The sequence below is a fragment of the Corythoichthys intestinalis genome, chromosome 2 (genome assembly GCF_030265065.1).
Source record: "Corythoichthys intestinalis isolate RoL2023-P3 chromosome 2, ASM3026506v1, whole genome shotgun sequence".
NCBI classification, from domain to species: Eukaryota; Metazoa; Chordata; class Actinopteri; order Syngnathiformes; family Syngnathidae; genus Corythoichthys; species Corythoichthys intestinalis.
The window spans coordinates 62,845,453-62,870,601 of record NC_080396.1 but is presented as its reverse complement, the minus strand read 5'-3'; the positions used below and the strand labels follow the sequence as shown (position 1 = coordinate 62,870,601).

General features: G+C 39.0%; 1 protein-coding gene across 1 annotated transcript; it reads right to left on the bottom strand.

Moving 5' to 3' along the window:
• Positions 1 to 7,388: 7,388 nt before the first annotated feature.
• On the bottom strand, positions 7,389 to 24,675 carry chdh (choline dehydrogenase). The gene is made up of 9 exons (XM_057819611.1): positions 24,278 to 24,675; positions 20,155 to 20,385; positions 16,415 to 16,581; positions 16,131 to 16,282; positions 14,296 to 14,425; positions 14,097 to 14,231; positions 10,762 to 10,904; positions 8,072 to 8,174; positions 7,389 to 8,001 (listed from the first exon to the last, which is right to left on the bottom strand). Exons 1-9 carry the CDS (start codon positions 24,673 to 24,675, stop codon positions 7,583 to 7,585), a joined length of 1,878 nt encoding a protein of 625 aa, XP_057675594.1. The 3' UTR covers positions 7,389 to 7,582.
• Between the last annotated feature and the right edge of the window lie 474 nt (positions 24,676 to 25,149).

Below are 25,149 nucleotides of genomic sequence, written 5' to 3'. Positions count from 1 at the left end.
AAACTTCATTGGTTAAACTGTCGGTACTCGATCGGTTAAAACAAAAACCAGGCCCCACAGCGGCCCTTGAGGACCGGTTTGGAGACACCTGCCATAATTAATCTTGCCATACAAATAATAAATTTCAATGAAAATACAATACACATTTCAAGACAAATCCTGCATACATAAACTTCATTGGAAAGTATTAACCAGAAAACAAAACGATATATAAATGATTAATAATGTATATAACATCAATTTAACTACCTAAACTTTAAAGTAAAACCATTCATTTTATTAATATTTTGTTATATTTCTTCTGAATTAATATTGCTATGCTGCGTGTGCATACATTGTTTTACGGCTAAAATATTTTTTCTTAGGAGAGGGATAGTAGGACTAGCATACTGTAACTTGACACGATTGCAAACGGGTACATCGACTAGCTGGCACTAACCCTTTAATTGTCATTTATTTGATTTAAAATGTAGCTACCTGATGGATAACAATTGCCAGTTTACAGAGCAAGTAACCCTCTTCATCCCAATTTACTTGCCCTGCGCTTGTCTGGGGAACTTCCAACAGTTTATCGTTGCCCCCTCCCTCTTCTTTTCTCTCTCCCAGCACCGTCTGCACGTCAGAGCGGCTGCAGCTCCCTCTCACCATTGCCGGGAGCTGAGCTGTTGTTACCCGACGTGGCCGTTGCAGCCAGACTGCTGCTTGCGAAAATATTTGTCGATTTATGACATTTTAATGCTTCACTCTCCAGTTTCTTTATTTTTTTCTCTCTAACCTTCTCCGCGCCACCCTGCTCTTTTCAGTTTTTTGCCACCACCATCCATATTGTGCATTAACACTCGTCGCTATTTTGCTTCCACAAGGAAGGAACCAATGAAGGCTACTCTGTGCTTTCGTCGTTCCTAGTCTATCAGATTGGCGGTGAAAAGCCAGGCGCATTGCTGCCACCTGTCGGATTGGATGCGAACTGTAGATAATCAGAGGATAGGGGGGATAAAAACAGTGATGCATAATGAATGGCGGCCGCCGGCCGTCCAGGGCACCGGCCGTTCTGTGATCCTCCAGAACCCACAGATTACCAGTCCGCCCCTGATCGTGTGCAATCAGTGAAATACAGTACTATGAAAAAAAGTCTTTAGAGTGAATATAGATATCGGCTGATAAAAGCATTTTGAATTGATATCAGATATTTTTCAACATCGGTTTTCCATTATCAGTTTTGGGCCAATATGCATGTTGCCTTCAAAGTGAATGTAGATTCCATTTGCCTTCTGTCTTTGTGCAAGGGCTGGTCACAGCTTAGTACAGCAGTTATGCTTATTGACCATTAGATGTCTTCAAACAAAAATGTTTGGGATTTGTTATGTGAGCAGACTGCTTGCATTCATGGTGCAAAAATTAAATGAACAACAAATGATTAAAAAATAATGAATATGTTAAGTCTACGATCGCATATATTTCGGTATCAGACTGATATTGGTATCGGATTTTTGGAGTTGGACATATGAGGATACTGGTTATTGGTTAAAAACTAATTACCGGCCAACTCTAGAGTGTTCTTTAAGGCTGTAGCCAGTGTTTATCTATTTTTATTCATTTTAATTTCATTAATTCAGCTTTAATTAACACTGTAATAATTCCTACATTCATTATACGGTATAATTCATATACTTATATGAAAATAATATTTAATCATGATTAATCATTTTTAAAAATAATATCATCATGAATGCTAATATTTAAGTTTTTTATGACCAAAAATAGTCAATCGCATATATACTAGTAGTGTTAAAGGTCTTAAATGTCAACTTTTGAATACTGTAGTTGCACACTGAAGTGACCATTTTCTCTGATAGGGTTAAGCTACCAAATCTTATAGCATGAACTCATTTACTGCCATCTAAGGTATTTCTATGGTATTCACAGAGTATGTGTTGTGATTGTTAGTAAAAGCAGAACGTTGCTATTAGAACACTCAATAATAGAGGTAGCTGTCCAATGCATTTTGACTGAGAAAATGGCTGCCAGTCTAGTCTTCCCAGTTAAAATCGATTGGATGTCTGTTGTCATCATGGTAGCCTAAGAGTTAAGATGTTTATCTCGGATAATTACTAAAATTGCTGTATATGCAGAACTAAGCACAATCATTGGTCTTCACAAACAACATTTTTACGTTTAAAAAGAAAATATGGCCTTTGGACTTGTAAGGCTTGCTCAACGAAACACTTAAAATGTCACACTCCATCTCCATTTTTAAGAAATAACTGAAAACTCATCTCCTTGCCATGTATGCTTAATATGCTGTCTTTGATTAACATTCCTAAGGTATCACATGTCAAATCCGATGTAATCAGAATTTTGAAATTTTCCATAGTTAATTGTATGTATGTGTATGGATGTGTGTATGTGTGTGCTGTTTGACTGGGCCCCTACTAAAAGCTTTGAACAGCTTATTTGGAGTGTCCCTTTCATGCATCTTGTCAGATGAACTGCTTATATATGACCATGTTCTTGTGTGTACCATGATACGAATAAATGAATAAACTAAACTAAATGGCAACAATGATTTCCGCCGTCGTTTTATATTATACATTTTAGTAATTCAATTAGTGTTTTTTTTCCTTTGCCATTTCACATTCAGTTGTTTTTGGCGGTGTGCTCATGAATAAACATTAATTTTGCTGAGTAAAAAATGGGCTATAATCTCCAAGGTGACTTCTGATCAATCATTTAGTTTGGAGGACTCCCTAGTTTGAAAGTCTAAGTTGTTGGTTACCCCCAATAACTGATTTCAGTAGGGTTACTGATGGTGTAGTGGTTCACTTGACTGAGCTCAAACACATTGATGGACTGAATGGTGGACAGTCTCTAGTGTAATATGTGCACTGGGATCTACTGGCAACCAAAGTGCAGTCCCGAAGGCCTTGTTCATACTGAAGGCAAAATCTGATTTTTATGCCATCCAGATCGAAACTGAATGGCTCTTTTGTCTGAACAGTCACAAAACACATAAATCTGATTTTTGCGAGACTTAGGCTACGTTCATTTTGCAGGTCTAAATACACAAATCCGATTTTTTATCATATCTGTTCTTTTTGCCGTGCCCGTTCAGACTGCCTTTGTCCATTGAGACCGTTGAAGCATTACGCATGCGCACTAATTCGCAGTCCGACAAGCGCTAAGCAAGAAGACCCGCATGCACAGAAGCATCAAAACAAATGACTACACATGCTGGCTGTCATCCGTCATTCCAGGGTGATCATATTTTGATTACCAAAAAGAGGACACAAATAACAGACATAAAAAATCCACGTTTAGGCTTATGTTCAAAGTTTCTGTGGATCGATAGCATGCACACACTGTCCTTGCATGTCACACACACATACGGGCAGTTTGGCCTGACTCTCGGCCGTGTAAGCAATCTTGAAATATTGCTCATATAGAACAGAAAAAATCGATCATTCTCAGGCTTATCCTCAACCCATTTTTAGTTTTTTACGACTTTTGCCAAGCCCGACCCTTCCCCAAAAGCCGTGTTCAAGGCAAGCTAGGTGCTAACTCACAGCTGCACCTCTACCGGAGCGCGCCGTCTCTCTCGCTCTTTGATGACTTAATTGCTGCATGAATTCTAGTTTGGGAAACTTGCCAGTTCAGACCACCGCGACGTTCTGGAAAAATGTGGCCCGGATCGGATTTAAAACACATACGAAAGTGACCCAGATCGGATTTGAAATGGTCCACTTCTATGCCACTCCCATTCAGACCGTCAAGTTAATGCCTCACTCGAGTCGGAAAAACACGAAAAAAAAATCGGATTCGTGCATTAAGACCTGCAGCTGGAACGTAGCCAAATTGAATCCACATACAGAACGTAGTTTCATATCAGATTTGGACAAAATGCTTCTCAGTTTGAACAGCTAAAATGGGATTTGGCTGTCCGTGACTTCTCTCACTGCTGAAAGATGCCTTTGTTGCCACAGCAACCTGTCAGGTGTGTCAATAATGAGGCCCAGTCTGAACAGGCTCAGATTTGATTTAGACACTTGCTAAAAATACTGTGAACATTCAGCCCAAAAAAAATCAGATTTGAAATGGAATCCGATTGGAAACAGATATGCCTGCAGTCTGAACGCAGCCATAGTCAGCTGGGATGGGCTCCAAGTCTCCTGTGTCACTTGAATAAACAGCAATGGTACTATATGTTCTGTGTAGAATTACTGGCTTGAAGCAAATGACTACGAGACGGGTATTTCATGTAAGCAAGTGAATTGCAAGTAAATAGGAAGATATTTGCACGCCTCAACTGCAACAGCTGCAGCATACCAAAGAGCCGCATTAGTTTTGGAGAGAGAAGAGAAGAAGCAATATCTTTGCCAAGCCGATGAACAAAGTTTGGTTGGTGATTTCTGTAAACAGGAAATTATTAAGGTTATGCAATCGAGGCTGGAAGAATCAAGCGCCACACATTTTAAACAGATGTGGGTGGAAACTAAATGCACAACAGTTAGGACGGTTCCCCCCAAAAATTACATGAATTTTGATTGCATGATTATGCCCAGAATGATCATTCTGATAAATTCTGATCTTTTTTAATCACTATTAGAACCACAATTGTTGATCAAAATTATTTATCATTAGGGAAAATATCATTATGCAATACTTACTGCAATACTTAAACCACACTAGGTAAATAGTTTTCAGTGTAATATATAACTTGTCATTCCAGGGGGGGAAATGATACTAATAAGATAACTATATCCACCTAAATAAATACTATTATCTTGCTTAGCATCACTTCTCCTGAGTCCAAAACAAGTCCTGACAATAAAGGCTGATCCTTTTTTAAGCAGTAATGTCTTACATCATTCTCGTCAGGACTGAGTTTTCTTTTATAGTTAGTACTTCTGACTCATCTTGCTTGTTATTTGGTAGCTTAATTAAGCCTTAACCATAGTCTTCACTATCTGATGGTGAGGTCTATGCCTTAACCATGCGCTCGGTTGTTGGCAAACATTGAGAAAAGTGCCTGATTAGATGTGCAGCAGACCCACATCTGAAATGTAATAATTACCAACGTTCACGTTAATTTGATTGTAGCAACTGAAATCGCAATCCCTTTTAAAACGTAATCAACTGTTGTACTCATTTTCTCGTTCCTTTCACACTTAGAGGGTTGAGCTGTGATGGAAAAATTGACACAAAGTCACGTAGCCTACGCAGGAAGGAAGACAACTGTCGACATGTGATCTCCTCAGATAAATCAAAAACATTTGCTGTGTCTGTGATTTTTGAAATATAGATTAAAAGGATGGCCTGACGACTTCAAGTGAAGGTTGCCGGCATATTTACTGATTAAGCATTATTATTATTATTATTAGAGATGTCCCGATCGATCACGTCATTTTCAAAGTATCGGAATCGGCAAAAAAATATCGGCATGCCTTTTTTTAATATATATCTATTTTTTAATTAAATCGTTTTCTAATTATATTTAACTTTACAGACATAATATGTTACACTCATCCAGTCTTTAGTTTAGGCTTAAGGTAGGGTTAACAAAAATATCCCGATAACGGCGGCATTTAATTTATTAAAAATGTGTCACGTTAAAACATTTAATGCTATTAATATATTCGCTGCACGACCCTCTCACTCATTGTCGCGCTCAATCTGAAATGATGCCGTTTTACCTATATAGAGAGATAAAAGGCAGTGCAAAATGAGTAAAGTGAATTTTGGCAGCCTTTGGAGCCTTTCTTAGTAATAATGATTAGTAATATCATGGGAAGTAATGTGGGGAAGCAAGGTGGCAATTTATCTTTGTCTTAACACCTTAAGTTATTTCCCAAAGCAGAGAAGATATATCCATTGGTAGCACGACGCACAGTCATGGTTCCACTTCCCATCATGCATTGGGCATGGCTGCAGTATCATTTACTGAAAGCTCAACAAATACACTAGATGGCAATATTTAGTCACAATATACAAAGTCACAAGTCTTTCTATCTGTGGATCCCTCTCACAGAAAGAATGTTAATAATGGAAATGTCATCTTGAGGATTTATTGTCATAATAAACAAATACAGTACTTATGCACTGTATGTTGAATGTATATATTCGTCCGGGTTTTATTCATTTTTTTCTTAATGCATTGCCAAAATGTATATAATGTATAAAATGTATAAAAATTATCGGGAATGATTGAAATTGAATCGGGAGCAAAAAAAGCAATCGGATCGGGAAATATCGGGATCGGCAGATAGTCAAACTAAAACGATCGGGATCGGATCGAGAGCAAAAAAACATGATCGGAACAACCCTAATTATTATTATTTTTTTTTTTATAAGTTTGTGTGTATTCACAGTTTACAAAAGGAAAATTGAATTAGAAGAATACTGAAAGAAAGGAAGAAACTTAACAGTAGCTGTGTAAAGCTCACACAGGAGGGGCGGAACTAAAATTTGAAAGCCAGACATAATTGTCAAGGCAGATGTGCTACTTGTTCCATTACTACATTTAGTTCAGTTAGCGTAAAAGCCTAGGCATATCTGAGATAATGTTTTCTTGGTTAAAAAAAAAAAAAAAAAAAAAAAGAATAATTCTTCTGGGATTTAGTGTAATCCGTGATAGATACTAAAGTAGATGATAGATACATCTGGACTGATGTATCGATTGATCAAGCACAATCGAAATTGATCGAAAGGTGAAAAAATGATTAACATCGTCATCTCTTAGATATGCCGTTTTGTTTTAAAGAACGATTTCCATTGCAATGTCTGAAATATTTCTGTGACAAAATTGTCATTTTAACAATTTTGACATTGTATTTTCTATTGCGAACTGATTATGTTAAACGTGTACATAATTCATTTATCTTTTTAACCTCTTATCCTCACGAGGGTCGGAGGGGTGCTGGAGCCTATCCCAGGTAATGGTGGGCAGGAGCCAGGGTACGACATTATAAAGAGCCGCGCGCGTTCCGGTTTAAGAGAGAGTGCACGAGAATTACATCGCTGGACACAGCAATTTGAGCAATAAAGACTCTTAACAAGCAAACCGCTTAACACCCTGTACTGGTTGCCAGGACATACAGAGACAAACCACCATTCATGCACACAATCCCCCCTATGGACAATTTGGAGTGTTCAATCAGCCTACTGTGCATGTTTTTGGGATGTGGGATTAAGCCGGAGTACCCGGAGAGAACCCACGCAGGCACGAGGAGAACATGCAAATTGCACAGAGGGAGGCCGGAGCCAGGATCGGACAAACAATCTCAAAACTGTGAGGCGAACATGCTAACCAATCTTCCTCAATTCTTGCAAAATCAACCAAAAGCCCTTAAATTAAATTGAATCAAATTGTAGTAGGCTTTGTAATATCTGCAATTATTGCATTGTTGTCCCAAAAAATCGGCAATGTTTCGTATCGTCATGAAATTGGCACATAACAGCCCTAGCAGTAACAGTATGTTTAACTGATTTCGCAATAATCATCAATATTGTTCTCCCTCTGTGTGAACTTGGTGTTTCGTTACCATAATGACATGATGGCAAAGTGAACAAGAGGCTTGTCCTAACTTTATCTTTGAGTGTCCAGCGTAGGCGGCTGGTATACCGGAACTTGCAGATCAACGAGCGCTGGGCGACCTCTGATGAGGTCGGCAGCCTTCTCTGCGATCATGATAGTCGGAGCGTTTAGATTGCCGCTAACCATACTTGGCATGATGGAGGCGTCGACCACACGGAGGCCCTCGATCCCAAGAACACGCGTCTGGGAGTCCACCACCGCCATCGGGTCAGAGGGCTTGCCCATCTTGCACGTGCATGAAGGGTGATAGGCGCTGTCAGCCTTGTGGCGCACAAAGGCATCGATGTCAGCGTCGGACTGGATCTGAGGACCGGGCTGGACTTCGCTGCCCCGGAACAGGTCGAAGGCCTTCTGGGCAAATATCTCTCGTGAGAGCTTGACACATTGTCTGAACTCCAAAACGTCGGCATCTGAGAGGAGATAACAATGGAGTTAAAAATGGTATCAGTGCCAGTTGGTTGCGATATGATGAAAACATACCTGTGGACAGATAGTTGGGCTGAAGAATCGGGTGGTCCTTAGGGCTGGCGCTCTGCAGCTTCATCCAGCCAACACTAGTGCTTCTCATTGGTCCAACATGAACCTAAAGCATAACAATAATAAATTGGAAATGTTAAGGTTAACAAACTTCTTCATTCCAGGGAACTCCTAGAGGGAAATCCTTCTTTTTACACACACCCTTATTATCATAATGCCAATTAAACATAACTACAATTTATGCTCTTAAATACCCCCGATCTTTGGAATATATCTACCCTTCCACTTTTCAAGTCCAGACTGAAAACGCACATTTTTACTCTTTCTTACCCACCATGATCCTTAACTGTGTTCTATCTATACCTCTTAATTTTTTAATTTACTTTTATACTGTTTTTATTCCAATTTTATGATTGTTTTGTTATTATTATTATGACTCCATCTTTCTTGTAGTGTCATTGTGTGGCTTGAAAAGCTATTTAATAAAAAACAACAAGCTTTTTGTCACAGTTGTTGAAACTGTCAGTCTGTAGACTAGTAAAATAATGTGTGTGTATTCATTTTTTTTTTTTTTTTTTTTTTAATCAACCCTCTCTGGGCTATCTAGTACCTGTGATATGAATTTTAATGGTGATTATAAAATGTACACTGCTGGCCAAAAGTATTGGCACCCCTGCAATTCTGTCAGATAATGCTCAATTTCTCCCAGAAAATTATTGCAATTACAAATGCTTTGGTAGTGTTATCTTCATTTATTTTGCCTGCAATGAAAAAACACAAAGAGAATGAAAATTTTTTTTAAAAAATCATTATCATTTTACACAAAACTCAAAAAATGGGCTTGACAAAAGTATTGGCACCCTTTGAAAAATCATGTGATGATTCTCTTATTTGTGTAATTAACAACACCTCTTACTTACCTGTGTCACATAACAGGTGTTGGCAAAAACTAAATCACACATAACTAAATCACACAATGCAGCCAGTTAAAATGGATTAAAGTTGACTCAACCTCTGCCCTGTGTCAATGTGTGAACCACATTGAGCATGGAGAAACGAAAGAAGACCAAAGAACTTTCTGAGGACTCAAGAAGCAAAATTGTGAGGAAGCATGGGCAATCTCAAGGCTATAAGTCCACCTCCAAAGACCAGCATGATCCTGTGTCTACCGTGCGCAGTGTCCTCAATAAGTGTAAAGCCCATGGCACTGTGGCTAACCTCCCTAGATGTGGATGGAAAATAAAAACTGATGAGAGATTTTAATGAAAGATTGTGCGGATGTTGGATAAAGAACCTCGACTAACATCCAAACAAGTTCAAGCTGTCCTGCAGTCCCAGGGTATAACTGTGTCAACCCTTACTATCCGTCGGCATCTGAATGAAAACTATATGGTAGGATACCCAGGAAGACCCCAATTTTGACCTAGAGACATAAAAAAAGTCAGGCTGGAGTTTGCCAAAAATTACCTGAGAGGCCAAAAACATTTTGGAAGATGAGACAAAAAATAAAGTTTTTTTTTTTTTTTTTTTTTTCCCCGTAAAGGCATCAACATAGAGTTTACTGGGGGGAAAAAAACGAGGCCTTCAAAGAAAAGAACACGGTCCCAAGAGTCAAACATGGTGGAGATTCCTTGATGTTTTGGGGTTGCTTTGCTACCTCTGGCACTGGACTGCTTGACCATGTGCAAGGCATTATGAAGTCTGAAGACTACTTACAAAATTTGCAGCATAATGTAGGGCCCAGTGTGAGAAAGCTTGGTCTCCCTCAGAGGTCATTGGTCTTCCAGCAGTACAATGACCCAAAACACACTTCAAAAAGGACTACAAAATGGTTTGAGAGAAAGCACTGGAGACTTCTAAAGTGGCCAGCAATGAGTCCAGACCTGAATCCCATAGAACACCTGTGGAGAGATCTGAAAATGGCAGTTTGGAGAAGGCACCCTTCAAATCTCAGAGACCTGGTGCAGTTGGCCAAAGAATAATGGTCAAAAATTCCAGCAGAGTGTTGTAAGAAAATCATTGATGGATACCGGAAGCAGTTGTTCGCAGTTATTTCTTCTAAAGGTTGTGCTACCAAGTATTAGGCTGAGGGTGCCAATCCTTTTGTCCGGCCCATTTTTGGTTGTGTAAAATGACAATGATTTTTTCCCCCCATTCTTTTTTGTGTTTTTTCATTGCAAGCAAAATAAATGAAGATATTACTACCAAAGCATCTGTAATTGCAATCATTTTCTGGGAGAAATTGAGCATTATCTGACAGAATTGCAGGGGTGCCAATAGTTTTGACCAGCAGTGTACATTCCAAAAAAATAAAGCTTCAAAACTGATATTACATCTTGTACTCCATGACCGCATCAATACAAACAAGTCTGGCCGCGATTAATGTCAGCTAGTTTATAGTGTTTGGCCACAGTGCACGTCTCATGCATGCTCCAGTTGTATAATGATGTCATAGTTCTTCTTCTCTGGAAGTTTTTTTTTTGACGCTGCTGTTAATTTCTGTAAACAATGGTGAGTAATTGTTAGATTTTTTTCCCCTAAGAATGACACGTGAGTTTGATTGCGCTCTTTTAGCGTGGGTGTTATCTAACCAATCATCAACCCACACTTTCCTTTACTCTAAATGAGAACGTGAATGTCCTTCTACAGTATACCCGGGCTCCAAAACAAAAACATAACCAGAGCACACTCACCTGATAAGCTTCTATCTTTGAAGCCACCCGCCCATGATCAATGACCTGTGAGGGCAGGAAGTGAAACTGAATGTCGGGATGTGGGACCTGTGGCCCACTGCGAATAAAGCCTCCGCTCTCAAGGTGTGCTGTTGCTCCGTAACCTTGGCGACAAATGACAATGACAAAGAGTGAGGAATGAAACGTGTCACTATTAGATTCTTTCCTGAGTGCTTCTTGCCAACGAAATACAAGGATAATAGTAACGTCAAGACCATAGCAAGTTTAATATTGATCTTTGGTATTTTTTTTGGTATCATTTCCCTCTTAATTCTCACAAGACTAAATTGGCTGCCTCGACTGTTATCTTTATGTTTTTAATTTCTTTTAAAATTTGTATACTTCCGACTACATGCAATAATGCCAATGTTGTGCCTTGAACAAATTTTGAGTCTAAATTTCAATTTGTTGAATGGTTGCAGCACAGTGAAACCTCTACATACAAATTTAATTCAATCCAGGACCTGGTTTGTAAGTCAAAATGTTCGTACGTCAAGCGGGATTTTCCCATAACAATACATTATAATTCGATCAATTTGTTCCACAGCCCAAAAACCTACAGTGATGGCCAAAAGTATTGGCACCCCTGCAATTCTGTCAGATAATGCTCAATTTCTCCCAGAAAATGATTGCAATTACAAATTCTTTGGAAGTAACATCTCTGTTTATTTTGCTTGCAATGAAAAAAACACAAAAGAGAATGATAATTAAAAAAAAAATCATTATCATTTTACACAAACCTCCAAAAATGGGTTGGATAAAGGTATTGGCACCTTCAGCCTACCAAACTTTAGACAAAATAACTGCTAACAACCGCTTCCGGTATCCATCAATGAATTTATTACAATGCTCTGCTGGAATTTTACACCATTCTTCTTTGGCCAACTGCTCCAGGTCTCTGAGATTCTAAGGGTGCCTTCTCCAAACTGCCATTTTTAGATCACTTCACAGGTGTATAGGATTCAGGTCTGGACTCATTGCTGGCCACTTTCGAAGTCTCCAGTGCTTTCTCTCAAACCATTTTCTAGTGCTTTTTGAAGTGTGTTTTGGGTTATTGTCCTGCTGGAAGACCCATGACCTATGAGGGAGATCCAGCTTTCTCACACTGGGCCCTACATTGTACTGCAAAATTTGTTGGTAGTCTTCAGACTTCAAAATGCTATGCACACAGTCAACAAGTCCAGTGCTAGAGGGAGCAAAGCAACCCCAAAACATTAGGGAACCTCCACCATGTTTGACTGTGGGGACCATGTTCTTTTCTTTGAAGGCCTCGTTTTTTTTCCTGTAAACTCTATGTTGATGCCTTTTCCCAAAAAACTCATCAACTCACCCAAAAAACATTCTTCTAACACGTTTTGGCTTTATTAGGTAAGTTTTGGCAAACTATAGTCGGGCTTTTTTATGTCTCTGGGTCAGAAGTGGGGTCTTCCTGTGTATCCTACCATAGAGTCCCTTTTCATTCAGACGCGAATGAATAGTATGGGTTGACACTATTGTACTCTCAGACTACAGGAAAGCTTGAACTTGTTTGAATGTTAGTCGAGGTTCTTTATCCACCATCCACACAATCTTTCGTTGAAATCTCTCGTCAATTTTTCTTTTTCGTCCACATCTATGGACATTAGCCACAGTGCCGTGGGCTTTACACTTATTGATTACACTGCGCACAGTAGACAGAGGAACATTCAGGTCTTTAGAGATGGACTTGTAGCCTAGAGATTGCCCATGCTTCCTCACAATTTTGCTTCTCAAGTCCTCAGACATTTCTTTGGTCTTCTTTCTTTTCTCCATGCTTTATGTAGTACACACAAGGACACAGGACAGAGGTTGAGTCAACTTTAATCCATTTTGACTGGCTGCAAGTGTAATTTATTTATTGCCAGCACCTGTTATGTGCCACAGGTAAGTAACTGGTGCTGTTAATTACACAAATTAGAGAAGTATCACATGATTTTTCAAAGGGTGCCAATACTTTTGTCCGGCCCATTTTTGGAGTTTTGTGTAAAATGATAATGATTTAAATTTTTTTCATTTCTCTTTTGTGATTTTCATTGCAAGCAAAATAAATGAATCTATTACTACCGAAGCATTTGTAATTGCAATCATTTTCTGGGAGAAATTAAGCATTATCTGACAGAATTGCAGGGGTGCCAATACATTTGGCCAGGACTGTATGCTAAATTCTTAATAAATACTACTGGTACAAATACAAATAGCAATTACACATAGCAAAACAAATTACAAATAAAAATCATAATAATAATAATAATAATGTTAATAATAATAATAATAATGTAACAAAACGGCTTCCAATATGGTGGTTGTGTTTTGCATGCTGTTCCTGAACGCACCATGTGATTGATGAGAGAGAGGGCGAAAGAGAAGGAGAGAGCGAGTGAGAGAGAGAGAGAGAGAGAGAGAGAGGTGCGGTAGAGTGGGAAGTTTTTACTTTTTCTCATGTTGTTGCTGTCGTCGGCTACGGCGGACTGTAGCAGTGTTGTGTTGCACAAGTTTTGAAATAAATGATTAAAAACCTGACCAAGATTTGAACTCCCTGGCTGATGTTACAATAATCATAATTGTCACCTTATTTTATAAAAACTGGCGAACGGAGGTCGGAGGAGGATCGTCAAGATCATACATATTCCGGCCGTATTGTCGAGCCAGTTCACTGACGCGCATACAACGCTCATATTTTTCTATAATTTCCTTCTTAATTTCAATGGCATGCGTCACCTTTTTTTCACCCCCTGCACTATCCTTCTAGAGACACATGTTGATTTCTCTCACAATAAAATCCATTGTGTGTCCGTCTTGCGGGAAAACAATAAAATTGCAACGCTGTCATAAATCCGCATATTTCGAGCATGTCGTCATATGTCGAGACAAATGACAAGTCAAATTTTACATCAGATGAGGAAAGGATCGTATGTCGAGGTACCACTCTATCATAATTTTCACAATTATTTACATTTTGTTATGTACACCCATCCCAGATTTTTTTTTTGGTGGGGGGGCTGTTTTTTTGCCTCAAAATGAAAAGATTTTTCAGTTTGGCAAGTTTGTAGTTGATATTAAAAAAAAAATACAAAAAGACTATGTAAAATTTGTTGAAACTGTAAGTAAAACATTATACCAGCAAAATGTGTGAAAAAATCTGATCAGCCCAATTTGCATACCGCACACTTTTGTGTCACTTCTAGCTAAAACCAACTATTTTAAACATAAAATCACTATCTCACTATCTGACTGCAGTTTGACTAAAATAAAATTAATTTGCCGTGTGAGAGTATTACCAGTGAACACAGAGAGCCACTCAAGGCCTATTTTGACCATGTGGAAAGGTTTCTGGGCTTTGTACAGAGTTATGGGTTGAGTGCACCTCTGCTGGACGTACAACTCCAAATGATCCTGCAAGTTGCTGCCAACACCTGAAAAAAGATAAACAAATAATAAAGACAAAACTAATTATACTCTCAGTGATGTGAAATACACCTGGTAAGTGTTGGACCACTGGGATGCCATGTTGCCTGAGGTCATCAGCGTTTCCCACACCGGACAGCATGAGAAGTTGTGGTGAGTTGATGGCACCGCCGCTAAGGATCACCTCTTTTTCTGCGAATACCTAGAAAGCAGTAACATATTATTTGTGAATTGATAATTATTTATATACAGAATATACACTGCATCGCATCCAGAAAGTATTCACAATGTTTCACTTCTATCGCATTTTATTTTATTACAGGTTCTCAGAAATTGATTAATTTACAGTGGGGCAAATAAGTATTTAGTCAACCACTAATTGTGCAAGTTCTCCCACTTGAAAATATTAGAGAGGCCTGTAATTGTCAATATGGTTAAACCTCAACCATGAGAGACAGAATGTGGAAAAAAAAACCCAGAAAATCACATTGTTTGGTTTTTAAAGAATTTATTTGCAAATTATGGTGGAAATAAGTATTTGGTCAATACCAAAAGTTCATCTCAATACTTTGTTATGGACCCTTTGTTGGCAATAACGGAAGCCAAACGTTTTCTGTAAGTCTTCACAAGCTTTTCACACACTGTTGCTGGTATTTTGGCCCATTCCTCCATGCAGCTCTCCTCTAAAGCAGTGATGTTTTGGGGCTGTCGTTTGGCAACACGGAATTTCAACTCCCTCCACAGATTTTCTATGGGGTTGAGCTCTGGAGACTGGCTAGGCCACTCCAGGACCTTGAAATGCCTCTTACGAAGCCACTCCTTTGTTGCCATGGCTGTGTGTTTGGGATCATTGTCATGATGAAAAACCCAGCCATGTCTCATCTTCAATGCCCTTGCTGATGGAAGGAGATTTTCACTCAAAATCTCTCGATACCTGGCCCCATTCATTCTTTCCTTTATGCAGATCAGTTGTCCTGGTCCCTTTGCAGAAAAACAGCCCCAAAGCATGATGTTTCTACGCCCATGCTTCACAGTGGGTATGGTACAATTCAGTATTCGTTTTCCTCTAAACAAGAGAACCTGTGTTTCTACAAAAAAGTTCTATTTTGGTTTCATCTGACCATAACACATTCTCCCAATCCTCTTCTGGATCATCCAGATGCTGTCTAGCGAACTGCAGGCGGGCCCGGACGTGTACTTTCTTCAGCAGGGGGACACGTCTGGCAGTGCAGGATTTGAGTCCTTGGCGGCGCATTGTGTTACTGATAGTAGCCTTTGTTACTGTGGTCCCAGCTCTCTGTAGGTCATTCACTAGGTCCCCCCGTGTGGTTCTGGGATTTTTGCTCCCCTTTCTTGTTATCAATTTGACGCCACGGGGTGAGAAGGGAGTTGAAAGTCCGTGTTGCCCAACGACAGCCCCAAAACATCACTGCTCTAGAGGAGATCTGCATGGAGGAATGGGCCAAAATACCAGCAACAGTGTGTGATAAGCTTGTGAAGAGTTACAGAAAATGTTTGGCCTCCGTTATTGCCAACATAGGGTACAAAACAAAGTATTGAGATGAACTTTTGGTATAGACCAAATACTTATTTTATGATATGCAAAGAAATTCTTTAAAAATCAAACAATGTGATTTTCGGGGGGGTTCCACATTCTGTCTCTCATGGATGAGGTTTACCCATGTTGACAATTACAGGCCTCTGTAATATTTTCAAGTGGGAGAACTTGCACAATTAGTGGTTGACTAAATACTTATTTGTCCCACTGTATTTTCTCCCCTTACAACATCACACAATGTCAACGTAAACAAAGCTTTTTAAATTAATTTGTATACAGTATGTGAAATAAGTGAAGCATAGTGAATCCAAATCAATAGCAAATGAATGAGAGCTTATCTCTTTTTAACCTGTTTTGTCTCTCCTTTCTGTATATATTCCACACCTACAGCGCGATGGCCATCAAATAGGATCTTGGTGGTCAGGCAGCGCACCTCTGTCTTCAAGTTTGGTCGGTTCAGGACCGGTCTCAGGTAGGCACTGGCTGTGCTCCATCTTTTCCCTGCAAATTATTATACCAATAAAACGTGTAATATTACTTTAAGCTAATACAAAGAATTGTGTGGTTGTTGCAGACAATGAATCCAGTTTGACACTAACAAGTTTTCTTGTAGTGGTTCTTTGGCTCCTTTACCGTTAAAAATGGTCATGTCCATCCAGCCAAAGCCTTCTTGTTGGAATCCATTCATGTCATCAGTGAAAGGGTATCCTGCTTGCTGCCCTGCCTCAATAAAAGCCTTGTGAAGAGGATGGTTAGTCTTCCCCCGTGAAACACGAAGTGGGCCACTACCTCCTCGGTACCTGCATGAAAAACAAGCACAGGTGTGCTACAACACACTAAAGGCTGAAGTCTGTGATGAGGAATGCGCATGCCCTCTACTGGCTAAATTGTGACCTACAGCAATAAAAGGTGCATAATTAATTCATCTGCTCTGATACAATTAAAAAAAAAATCAGGCTCGAGGATCAAAAGATACTGGCCCATGCTACATAGCTACCAATTTTCAAGACGATCAGTTCTCAAATGATGAAGCAGTAGGACTTCAAAGTTAGTGTCCACAAGAACAAGAAGAACAAGTACTTCAACCTGTAACAAATTGAATGATTCACGAAATCAATTGAATTTGAAGAGGTTGAGAATGCTTGTATAACTGTGGATAATCCGTATTATCAATATCATTGACATTTATATTGCTTTATGACACTGCATTTAGGCCATCTCCACATTTGGTAATCACCAATATTACTCTTTTATTTAATGTTGCATAATATTTTAATCTCTTGTGCTAATGTCTTACTGAATATTGTGTAATCGTGGTTTCCTACTGCTGCTCAACAGGGACCTGAGAAGACTGATACTTTAATGTGATGTTTTAGAGATGAAAAGAATGCCAAATATTAAAAATTAATTGAAAATTTTGACTTCTGCGGCAAAAAACCTTAAATGTTTGACCCTAGATACTTTAGCCACTATCGTAGTCTTTAAATCCAGTCATGTTTTGACTCAAATAGAATAGCAAGGAGATTTGGAGTACACTATTTGGCTGCAACTAGCAATGTTGCTCAGAGTCAGAAGAACAACATGACGTAAGATATAGAATCTTGATTTTTCAACTAACATTGCATATTGCATTTATTTGCAACATACTGTATACAAGCTTTCTTTTGTTTATTGTTGTTTTGTGGGTTTATTACACACTATTATGAGTACATTGAATATTTTGCAAATAATCTGTCGTGGGTTGGGAACATTTGTCATGCCATGTTGCTTCCTGTTTTATTTTCAGGCTTCACCCTCTTCATAGTCACGTACTTGCCCCTCCTCTTGTCACCTAATCACCTATTGTTTCCACGTGTTCCCCATTATCTTGTGTGTGTATATAATGCCCTAGTTTCCCTTGTCTTGTGCAGAAGTGTCTTTCTTCCCAGGTCAGTCACCGCAGCCGCTCGCTATAGCCTATCATTGTTATCCTGTATATTATCCTCCATTTGGGGCGCTTTGTGTTTAAACCTTTTTGATCCTAGCCATCTTGACTTTTTCCTCCATTTGGAGCGTTTTGTATTTTTGCCTTTCCTCCCTTTTGGAGTGCCTTTTTGTTTGAACTTTTGATTGTGGTTGCCCTGACTTATTCCTCCATTTGGAGCGCTTTATGTTGGTATTTTTCCTCATCCCCGCATGCAACCTCTGTGTTTTCTAAATAAAAGTTTTTGCCTGAACCTCCGCAGCTGAGTCCGCCTCATCGTCTCGGCCTGACAACATTACCATAAACACGAAGATTAGCATAGGCATGAGGAAAAACTGAGTGGGAGTTGGTGATTAATTATTTAGAACAGTAGTTCTCAAAGTGTGGTATGAGTACCACTAGTGGAATGCGGCCTCCATCTAGTGGCACGCAAAAGATTGACTGAATTAAGTGCCCAAACAACCTTTTTTAAAATCCACTACAGTGCATTAGTCAAGTACAGTTTAGTTGTTTTCAATTTAAAACTCCCAACATTCATATCTAATCTATACTGTATATGGCGGAAAACACAGACAAGGCTGAAAAAGCAGTTTCTGCTCTTGCACCCCTCTTTAAAACAAACTGATGTATTTAAAGCCAAAAGAACTGTTGTGTTTGATAAAACAATATGTCTATATGCTGCCAAACAAAGAAAAATTGAAAATGTTTAAAGGGTAAATATATGAAAAAGAAAATCTTGACCACTGCTTGATGTCTGCGATTTCTGCATCGCGACCCTGGTTATATTACCATGTTTCACCCATAAAATCCCCCAAAAATCTAGCTATGGCCATTCACAGCTGTGACTTCACACTCGGTGATACATGTTACATGGAGTTTTTGGATCGAAACAAGGTAATTACGCGATAATATCTCATTAAAATCATGGCGTCTTTAATTATGCTCTCATATGCTCTCACCTTCAGTTAGGGTTTCGCTGTTTGCATTAACAACAAAAAAAAAATGCTGTCCTGTTCAAAAAATTTCTTCCCCCAAAAAATTTAGATTTTAAGCTTTCCAATGATGTATCACAGGTGCGTATCGGACAATTTTGAAATTTGGCCAAATTGAGGTTCTCAGAGAACGGAACTTAAAGTCACCTGAGTGTTTTCCGCCATATACTAGTATATATATACTGGACTGTCTCAGGAAATTAGAATACACAATATTCTAATTTTTTGAGACAGTCAGGAAATTAGAATATTGTGTATTCTAATTTCCTGAGACAGTCCTGTATATATACACAGGACTGTCTCAAAAAATTACAATATTGTGTATTCTAATTTCCTGAGACAGTCCAGTATATATGATCTGTATTTAGGAGTCACACAGGGTGTCCATAGCACACAAACCAACAGAAAAATTACATAAGAAAACACAGGGACAGAAACTACAAAAGAAAGAACATTAAAAAGGCACAAACTATCTGTGCACAACAAGCAGGCTTTTACGCCAATTGCGCCACATGCTTGACCTACATCTATAACTATGTTAAGGGTCCGTAATTTTCATTAAAATACTATTTTAAGACTCATTTAATCGACACATGAACTGATACATCAGATTTCTTAATAGCGCTTTAAAGGTGGGTAACCCAGAACTGACAAATAATTGGCTGGCCCTGTACCATCTAGGCACACGCAAAAACAGCCACAAGGCATCATTATAAGCTACATTTAGCCTCTGCATGGGCTTACCTAAGTACCTGGTCCACAGGTGAGCGGTGTAAAAGGGTGTGAAATATGCCCTGAACAGTGATGTTTTCACGTGGAAGGAACACATAAAAAAATTCTCTTTAGCATGTTTGCCTGTGCATAAATTTTATTGCATTGACGGTGAATGTCCTTGTCATCTGACAAATCAGCAGTTATAAAGTGGACGACAAATTTAGCCTCATTGCAGACATTCAGCGCTTTTTTGCCAGAAAAAAGCAAGGGAATACAGCCCCACTATCTTCTTTAGATCGTATAATCATAATGTTACTTTTCTCTGCATTGTATTTGATGTCAAATTGGTCTATTGGCTAATGTTTAAGAATTGTTTCTTTTTAAATATTTTGGAACATCTATTTCATGTACATTAATACTTTATTTATATTTTCTCAAATTTAAGTGGAATGTTAATGCTCAAACTGTCGCTTATAAAACTATTTCAAGCCGTCTGACTTTTTATCAGAAATTTTGCCAACTACACAAACATATTTTAACCTGATCAGCGACCATTCGCTGCAAGCCTCCCCAAGTCAAAATGAATTGGATGTCTGGCCCTGATTGTGGAACCCAGAGAGACTATTATTCTTAGAGGTGATAATTACTGTAAAATGTTTGAGAACAACTGATTTATAACACCAACAAACGTTTGTGTTTTGTACCTGTCACCACCCAATTCATGGCACTGTGCCTTCTTGAAATAAGGCAGGCAGTGGTCGTAATCCCAGCCCTCCGCTCCTTCCCTCTGCCATCGGTTGTAGTCTTCAGCGTGCCCTCGTATGTACACCATGGCGTTCAGCGTCGAAGAACCGCCCCAGACTCGGCCCCTGGGCCAGTACATAACTCTGTTGTCCATGTGGGCTTGGGGCAAAGTATGGTAGCACCAGTTGTACCTGTAAGGAAAAAAAGAGTGCTACCAGAGGTTAAATGTTGGTAATATCAGGAGGTATTTATTTATGAATCAGGAGGGAAATAGTAATATTCATTCATTCATTCATTTTCCATGCCGCTTTTCCTCACGAGGGTCGCGGAGGTGCTGGAGCCTATCCCAGCTAACTCGGGGCAGTAGGCAGGGGACACCCTGAACTGGTTGCCAGCCAATTGCAGGGCACAAGGAGACATACAACCATTCACGCGCACACTCATACCTACGGACAATTTAGAGTGTTCGGAAATAGTAATAGTTTACTTTTATTTTTTACAGCTACCCAAATATATGGCGGAAAACTCAAAGATTGACTGAATTAAGTGCCCAAACAACTTTTTTAAATTTCCACTACAGAGCATTAATCAAGTACAGTTTAGTTGTTTTCAATTTAAAACTCCAACATTCATATCTAATCTATATATGGCCGAAAACACAGACAAGGCTGAAAAAGCAGTTTCTGCTCTTCCACCCCTCTTTAAAATAAACGGATGTATTTTAAGTCCAAAGAACTGTTGTGTTTGATAGAAAAATATGATTATATGCTGCCATAGCAGTTTAATGTCGCATTAAGCCCCCAAACTATATTTTTAATTTGTCCGTTTTACCCTGGAGACCCCCATTTACAGACACCGCGCAACCGCTTTTGTTTCAACCCAGGCATAAAAAGAAGGTAAGTAATTATATTATTATTCAAAATGTCTATCATTTTTAGTTTAGAATCATTAATTAATATATAATATTTAGTTTCAAATAAAAAAACAAATTTATGAAATTATTCAGTCGCATATTTTAAACTTTTAAACAAATTACGTCACAATGAAAAAATTTGTGTCGGTAAATAAGTCAGGGATATCTACCTCATAACTATCGCTTAATTGTATTTTTTTTGTTACTGTCGCATTTCCCCCGATATTTTAGATGATAAATAATCGATCCAAACAAAGAAAAATTGGAAAAAAATTGTTGGAAGGCTAAATATTTGAAAAAGAAAATCTCGACCACTCCTTGATGTCTGCGATTTCTGCATTGCGACAAATGTTTCCTGTAAGCTGCGCATACTCAGCGTACAAGAAAATCAGTGCGGCGTACAAAATAAAATTCAACAGAAACGTTTTGTGGCGTCAATAGAACTACTGTCTGTCAGCACCGCAGTGATGTGTCAGCGCGACGCTCCAATTTGTGCGTTTGATACAGCAACGTGACTAGGACAATTGTCGGCGCCGCTCTGATGTGTCACCGCGACACTCCTATTAGTGCGTTTCATACTGCAACGCGACACTCTCTTTGGTGGTGAAAAGCGAACTTGACTCCCATGCTGATGAAACAACATTCTGCTCCCAAACTTAGCCAGCGCTACAGTATTAATTATTATCTATTTACACTGAGAACAAGGGAATTTAACTAGTTTTGAGGAGGTGTGTTTTTGCAGTGTACGTAGCTGCTTAGATATGGAGAATAGGAATCTTGAGTGTCCTTTCTGTCTGAACAGTTTTAATGTGGGAGTTTGATATACTGTACACCCATTTTGGTTGTTCATTTATTAACTCACTCATGCCACAACTGGACATAAACTGCACTGGACATATAGTCCAGTGCAGTTTATTTGTTGATTTATTTGGATTAAGAGGTAACACTTTATTTGACAGCGGCGTCATAAGACAATCATAAAATCAAAAGTGAGATCATTTGTCTTATGACAGTCTTATGGTGCCACTGTCAAATAAAGTGTTACCAAATATCATAACTCACAATTAATGAAAAAACTGGAACAGTAAATGAAGAAAATATTAGCACAGAAAATGAATTTCAATTGTTATTTACGTCTGTAGCGCTGCAATGCATGCTAGGAGGCATGTTGGACAACAACAGTGTTGACAGCAGTTGGCAGCAGAGGGTGACTGTCTCTCCCAAGGGAGCAGGGCTGGCCAAATGAAGCTTGTTGAAAGCAATGAAGCTTTGCAGGCAATTGGTTTAAAGCTTCATGGTTGTTCATTTTGTCTTATGACAGTTGTGTAATGCCGCTGTCAAATAAACTGATACTGTATAATATCTTTTGATTAGGGCTGCAGCTATCGATTATTTTAGTAGTCGATTAATCGATGAACTAGTTAGTTCGAATAATCGAGTAATCGGATAAGAACCATGAAAAAATTAAAATACCTGAGCTGAGCCTCAAACGGTATAAAAATATTTTTAAAAAACGAGGATTTATGTACAACAAAAGAACAGGTAGCTAACTTACATAGCAAAAGTCTGCTAGCTTAAATGCTATAAAATGCTAACTTTTTTTTTTTTTTTTTACAATGTTCTTAACAAATGGTACGGACACATATTGCCACAAAAAACGGCTAAATACAGTGATACCTCAGCTCACGAACATAATTGGTTCCCAGAAAGTGTGTGTAAGGCGAAAAGTTCGTCTTCCGAACATTTATTTCCCATAAGAAACTATTAAAATGAGAATAATCCGTTCCCAGGTCCCCATAAAACATAATTTTCTACTAAATAAGCCTTAAAACTACACAAAAATATACCTTATTTTCTTTAATGTCTTCTTAGGCTTAACACTAGCCTGTGGTGGGGTCTTTTTCGGTCCCATAATAGCAAAAGTACACTCGATATGGTCCAAAATGTCTATCAAACACAAACCACGTCCGCACTCAACGAAAGGGAGGGGACGAACTGGGACGCCGTGAGCGTGCGTCAGCTTCTCGTGGCGCTGTTCGACCGCGTGGTTTGGTTCGTCCGCCGAAAACTAGTTCATCAGCAGAGACTATATGCTCGCGAATTTAATGTTCTTGAGGCGAAAAGTTCGTGAGCTTAAGCGTTCGTGAGCTGAGGTATCACTGTATACTTTACGAATGCATTAAAAAAAACATTAGCTCAAACAAAAATTTAGCTAATGTTGGTTTTAACAGGAAGCATCTGGATTCAGCCACGTGAAATGAGGCAGACTAGAGGGCAGTGTATTTACCCAAATCAATAAAACGAAATGCAAACACTTTCAAAACAAAACATTACAATGCCACTTCAATTAAACGAATACTCGAAGCAGCAAAATTCAATTCGAATCTTTTTTTTCTAATCGAATACTCGAGTTAATCGATTAATCGTTGCAGCACTACTTTTGATGTAAATATCCCATAAAATGGTGAGGAGAGCAGCGGCTTATAGTCCAGTGCAGTTTATCTATGAACAAATGCCGTTTTCGTGCCAAATTTGGTGGGTGGTGGCTTATAGTCAAGTGGGCCTTATAGTGCAAAAATTATGATATATTAAAAGTGAAGTAATGGAAATTGCTGCAGTAATTTCATTCTTTTAATAAACCATGTAACTTGCTTGATACTGGTGTGTGGCCACCATGTACACATGTGATGTTGCTCACCGTGGTCCGCACTGTGCTCAGGGAGCTTGTGTGTCTGCTCAGACACAAGCAAAATTAGAGGGAATATTGTTTGCGACCCTTGTTATATTACCGTGTTTCACCCATAAAATCCCCCAAAAGTCCGGCTGTGGCCATTCACAGCTGTTTCTTGACACTCGGTGAGACATGCGAGTTTTTGGATCGAAACAAGGTAAGTACACGAAAATATCTCGTTAAAATCATGGTGTCTTTAATTATACACATATTATACACATGCATATAGGACCTTTTTTTTTTTTTTTTTTTTTTAATTTTGGCCAAATTAGGGGTATCAGAGCGGAACTTCAAGTCACCTGAGTGTTTTCTGCCATATACGGTATATGTATATGTACTTTTGAATTGCTCGTATACAAATACAGTATACAAAGCTAGACTGAGATGAACTGACCCAAATTGTATGACCTGTATTGTACATGGTTACAGACTACCGTACTTGTCATTGCAAAGGTTGTAGGTCAGTGCAGCTGGCATGTGGATCTTCCATGTCAAACGTACGCTGCCAAGCAACAAATCTTTTGGCCCAGCCTCCAACAGCAGGACCGACTCTTGGGCATCCTCCGTGAGGCGGTTGGCGAGAACGCAGCCGGCAGATCCTGCCCCGACAATGACGTAACTGTACGATTTCTGATGGGATGAGGACGATGCTAAAGATGACGACGCTGGAGTCTGATGAGAACTTGAGTTACTGAAGCACCTGTAATGGTGCGAGGTAGTGCCAGGGACAAACTCGCAATCGGGCAATCGGGTAAAGAAGCTTCTACTAAAGGTCGACCATCTCCCACTTGCAATATTCCTCAGTCCGGCTAGGCAGGGGGTGGCCAAAGATGACATCCTGTTTTCAGGTGGTTTTGCTTAGTGTAGTGATAAGCTGTGAGTGAAAACCAGAACAAACATGAGCACAATCATTAGGTTGATACGTAGGCTTCCTTGGAATATTACTGGCTACCTTGAAATATTACAGTGGAATTTTTCCCACCAGTACAGTTCAGTTATATCTAACTTCAGGCAAATACATTTGCATTTGTCCCTATTTGTCATCTTAATTTTGCTGGGTTTTACATGATACCAGGGGCATAGTTTAAAAAAAAAATGTCACCAGAGGTGTTGGAACAGTTAACTGGAACAGGTAACATGAGATCATACAAACGTAAAAGTGGAGTGTAAAAGTGAAAAGAAAGCAGGAAATGGGAAAAATAAAACATTATATTGCCAAAATTGGACACGCCTGTGACTGTCTGCATGTTTTAGGATATGCGAGGACACTGGTCAGTGTACCTGCAGAAAACCATCGTCATCATGAGCTCT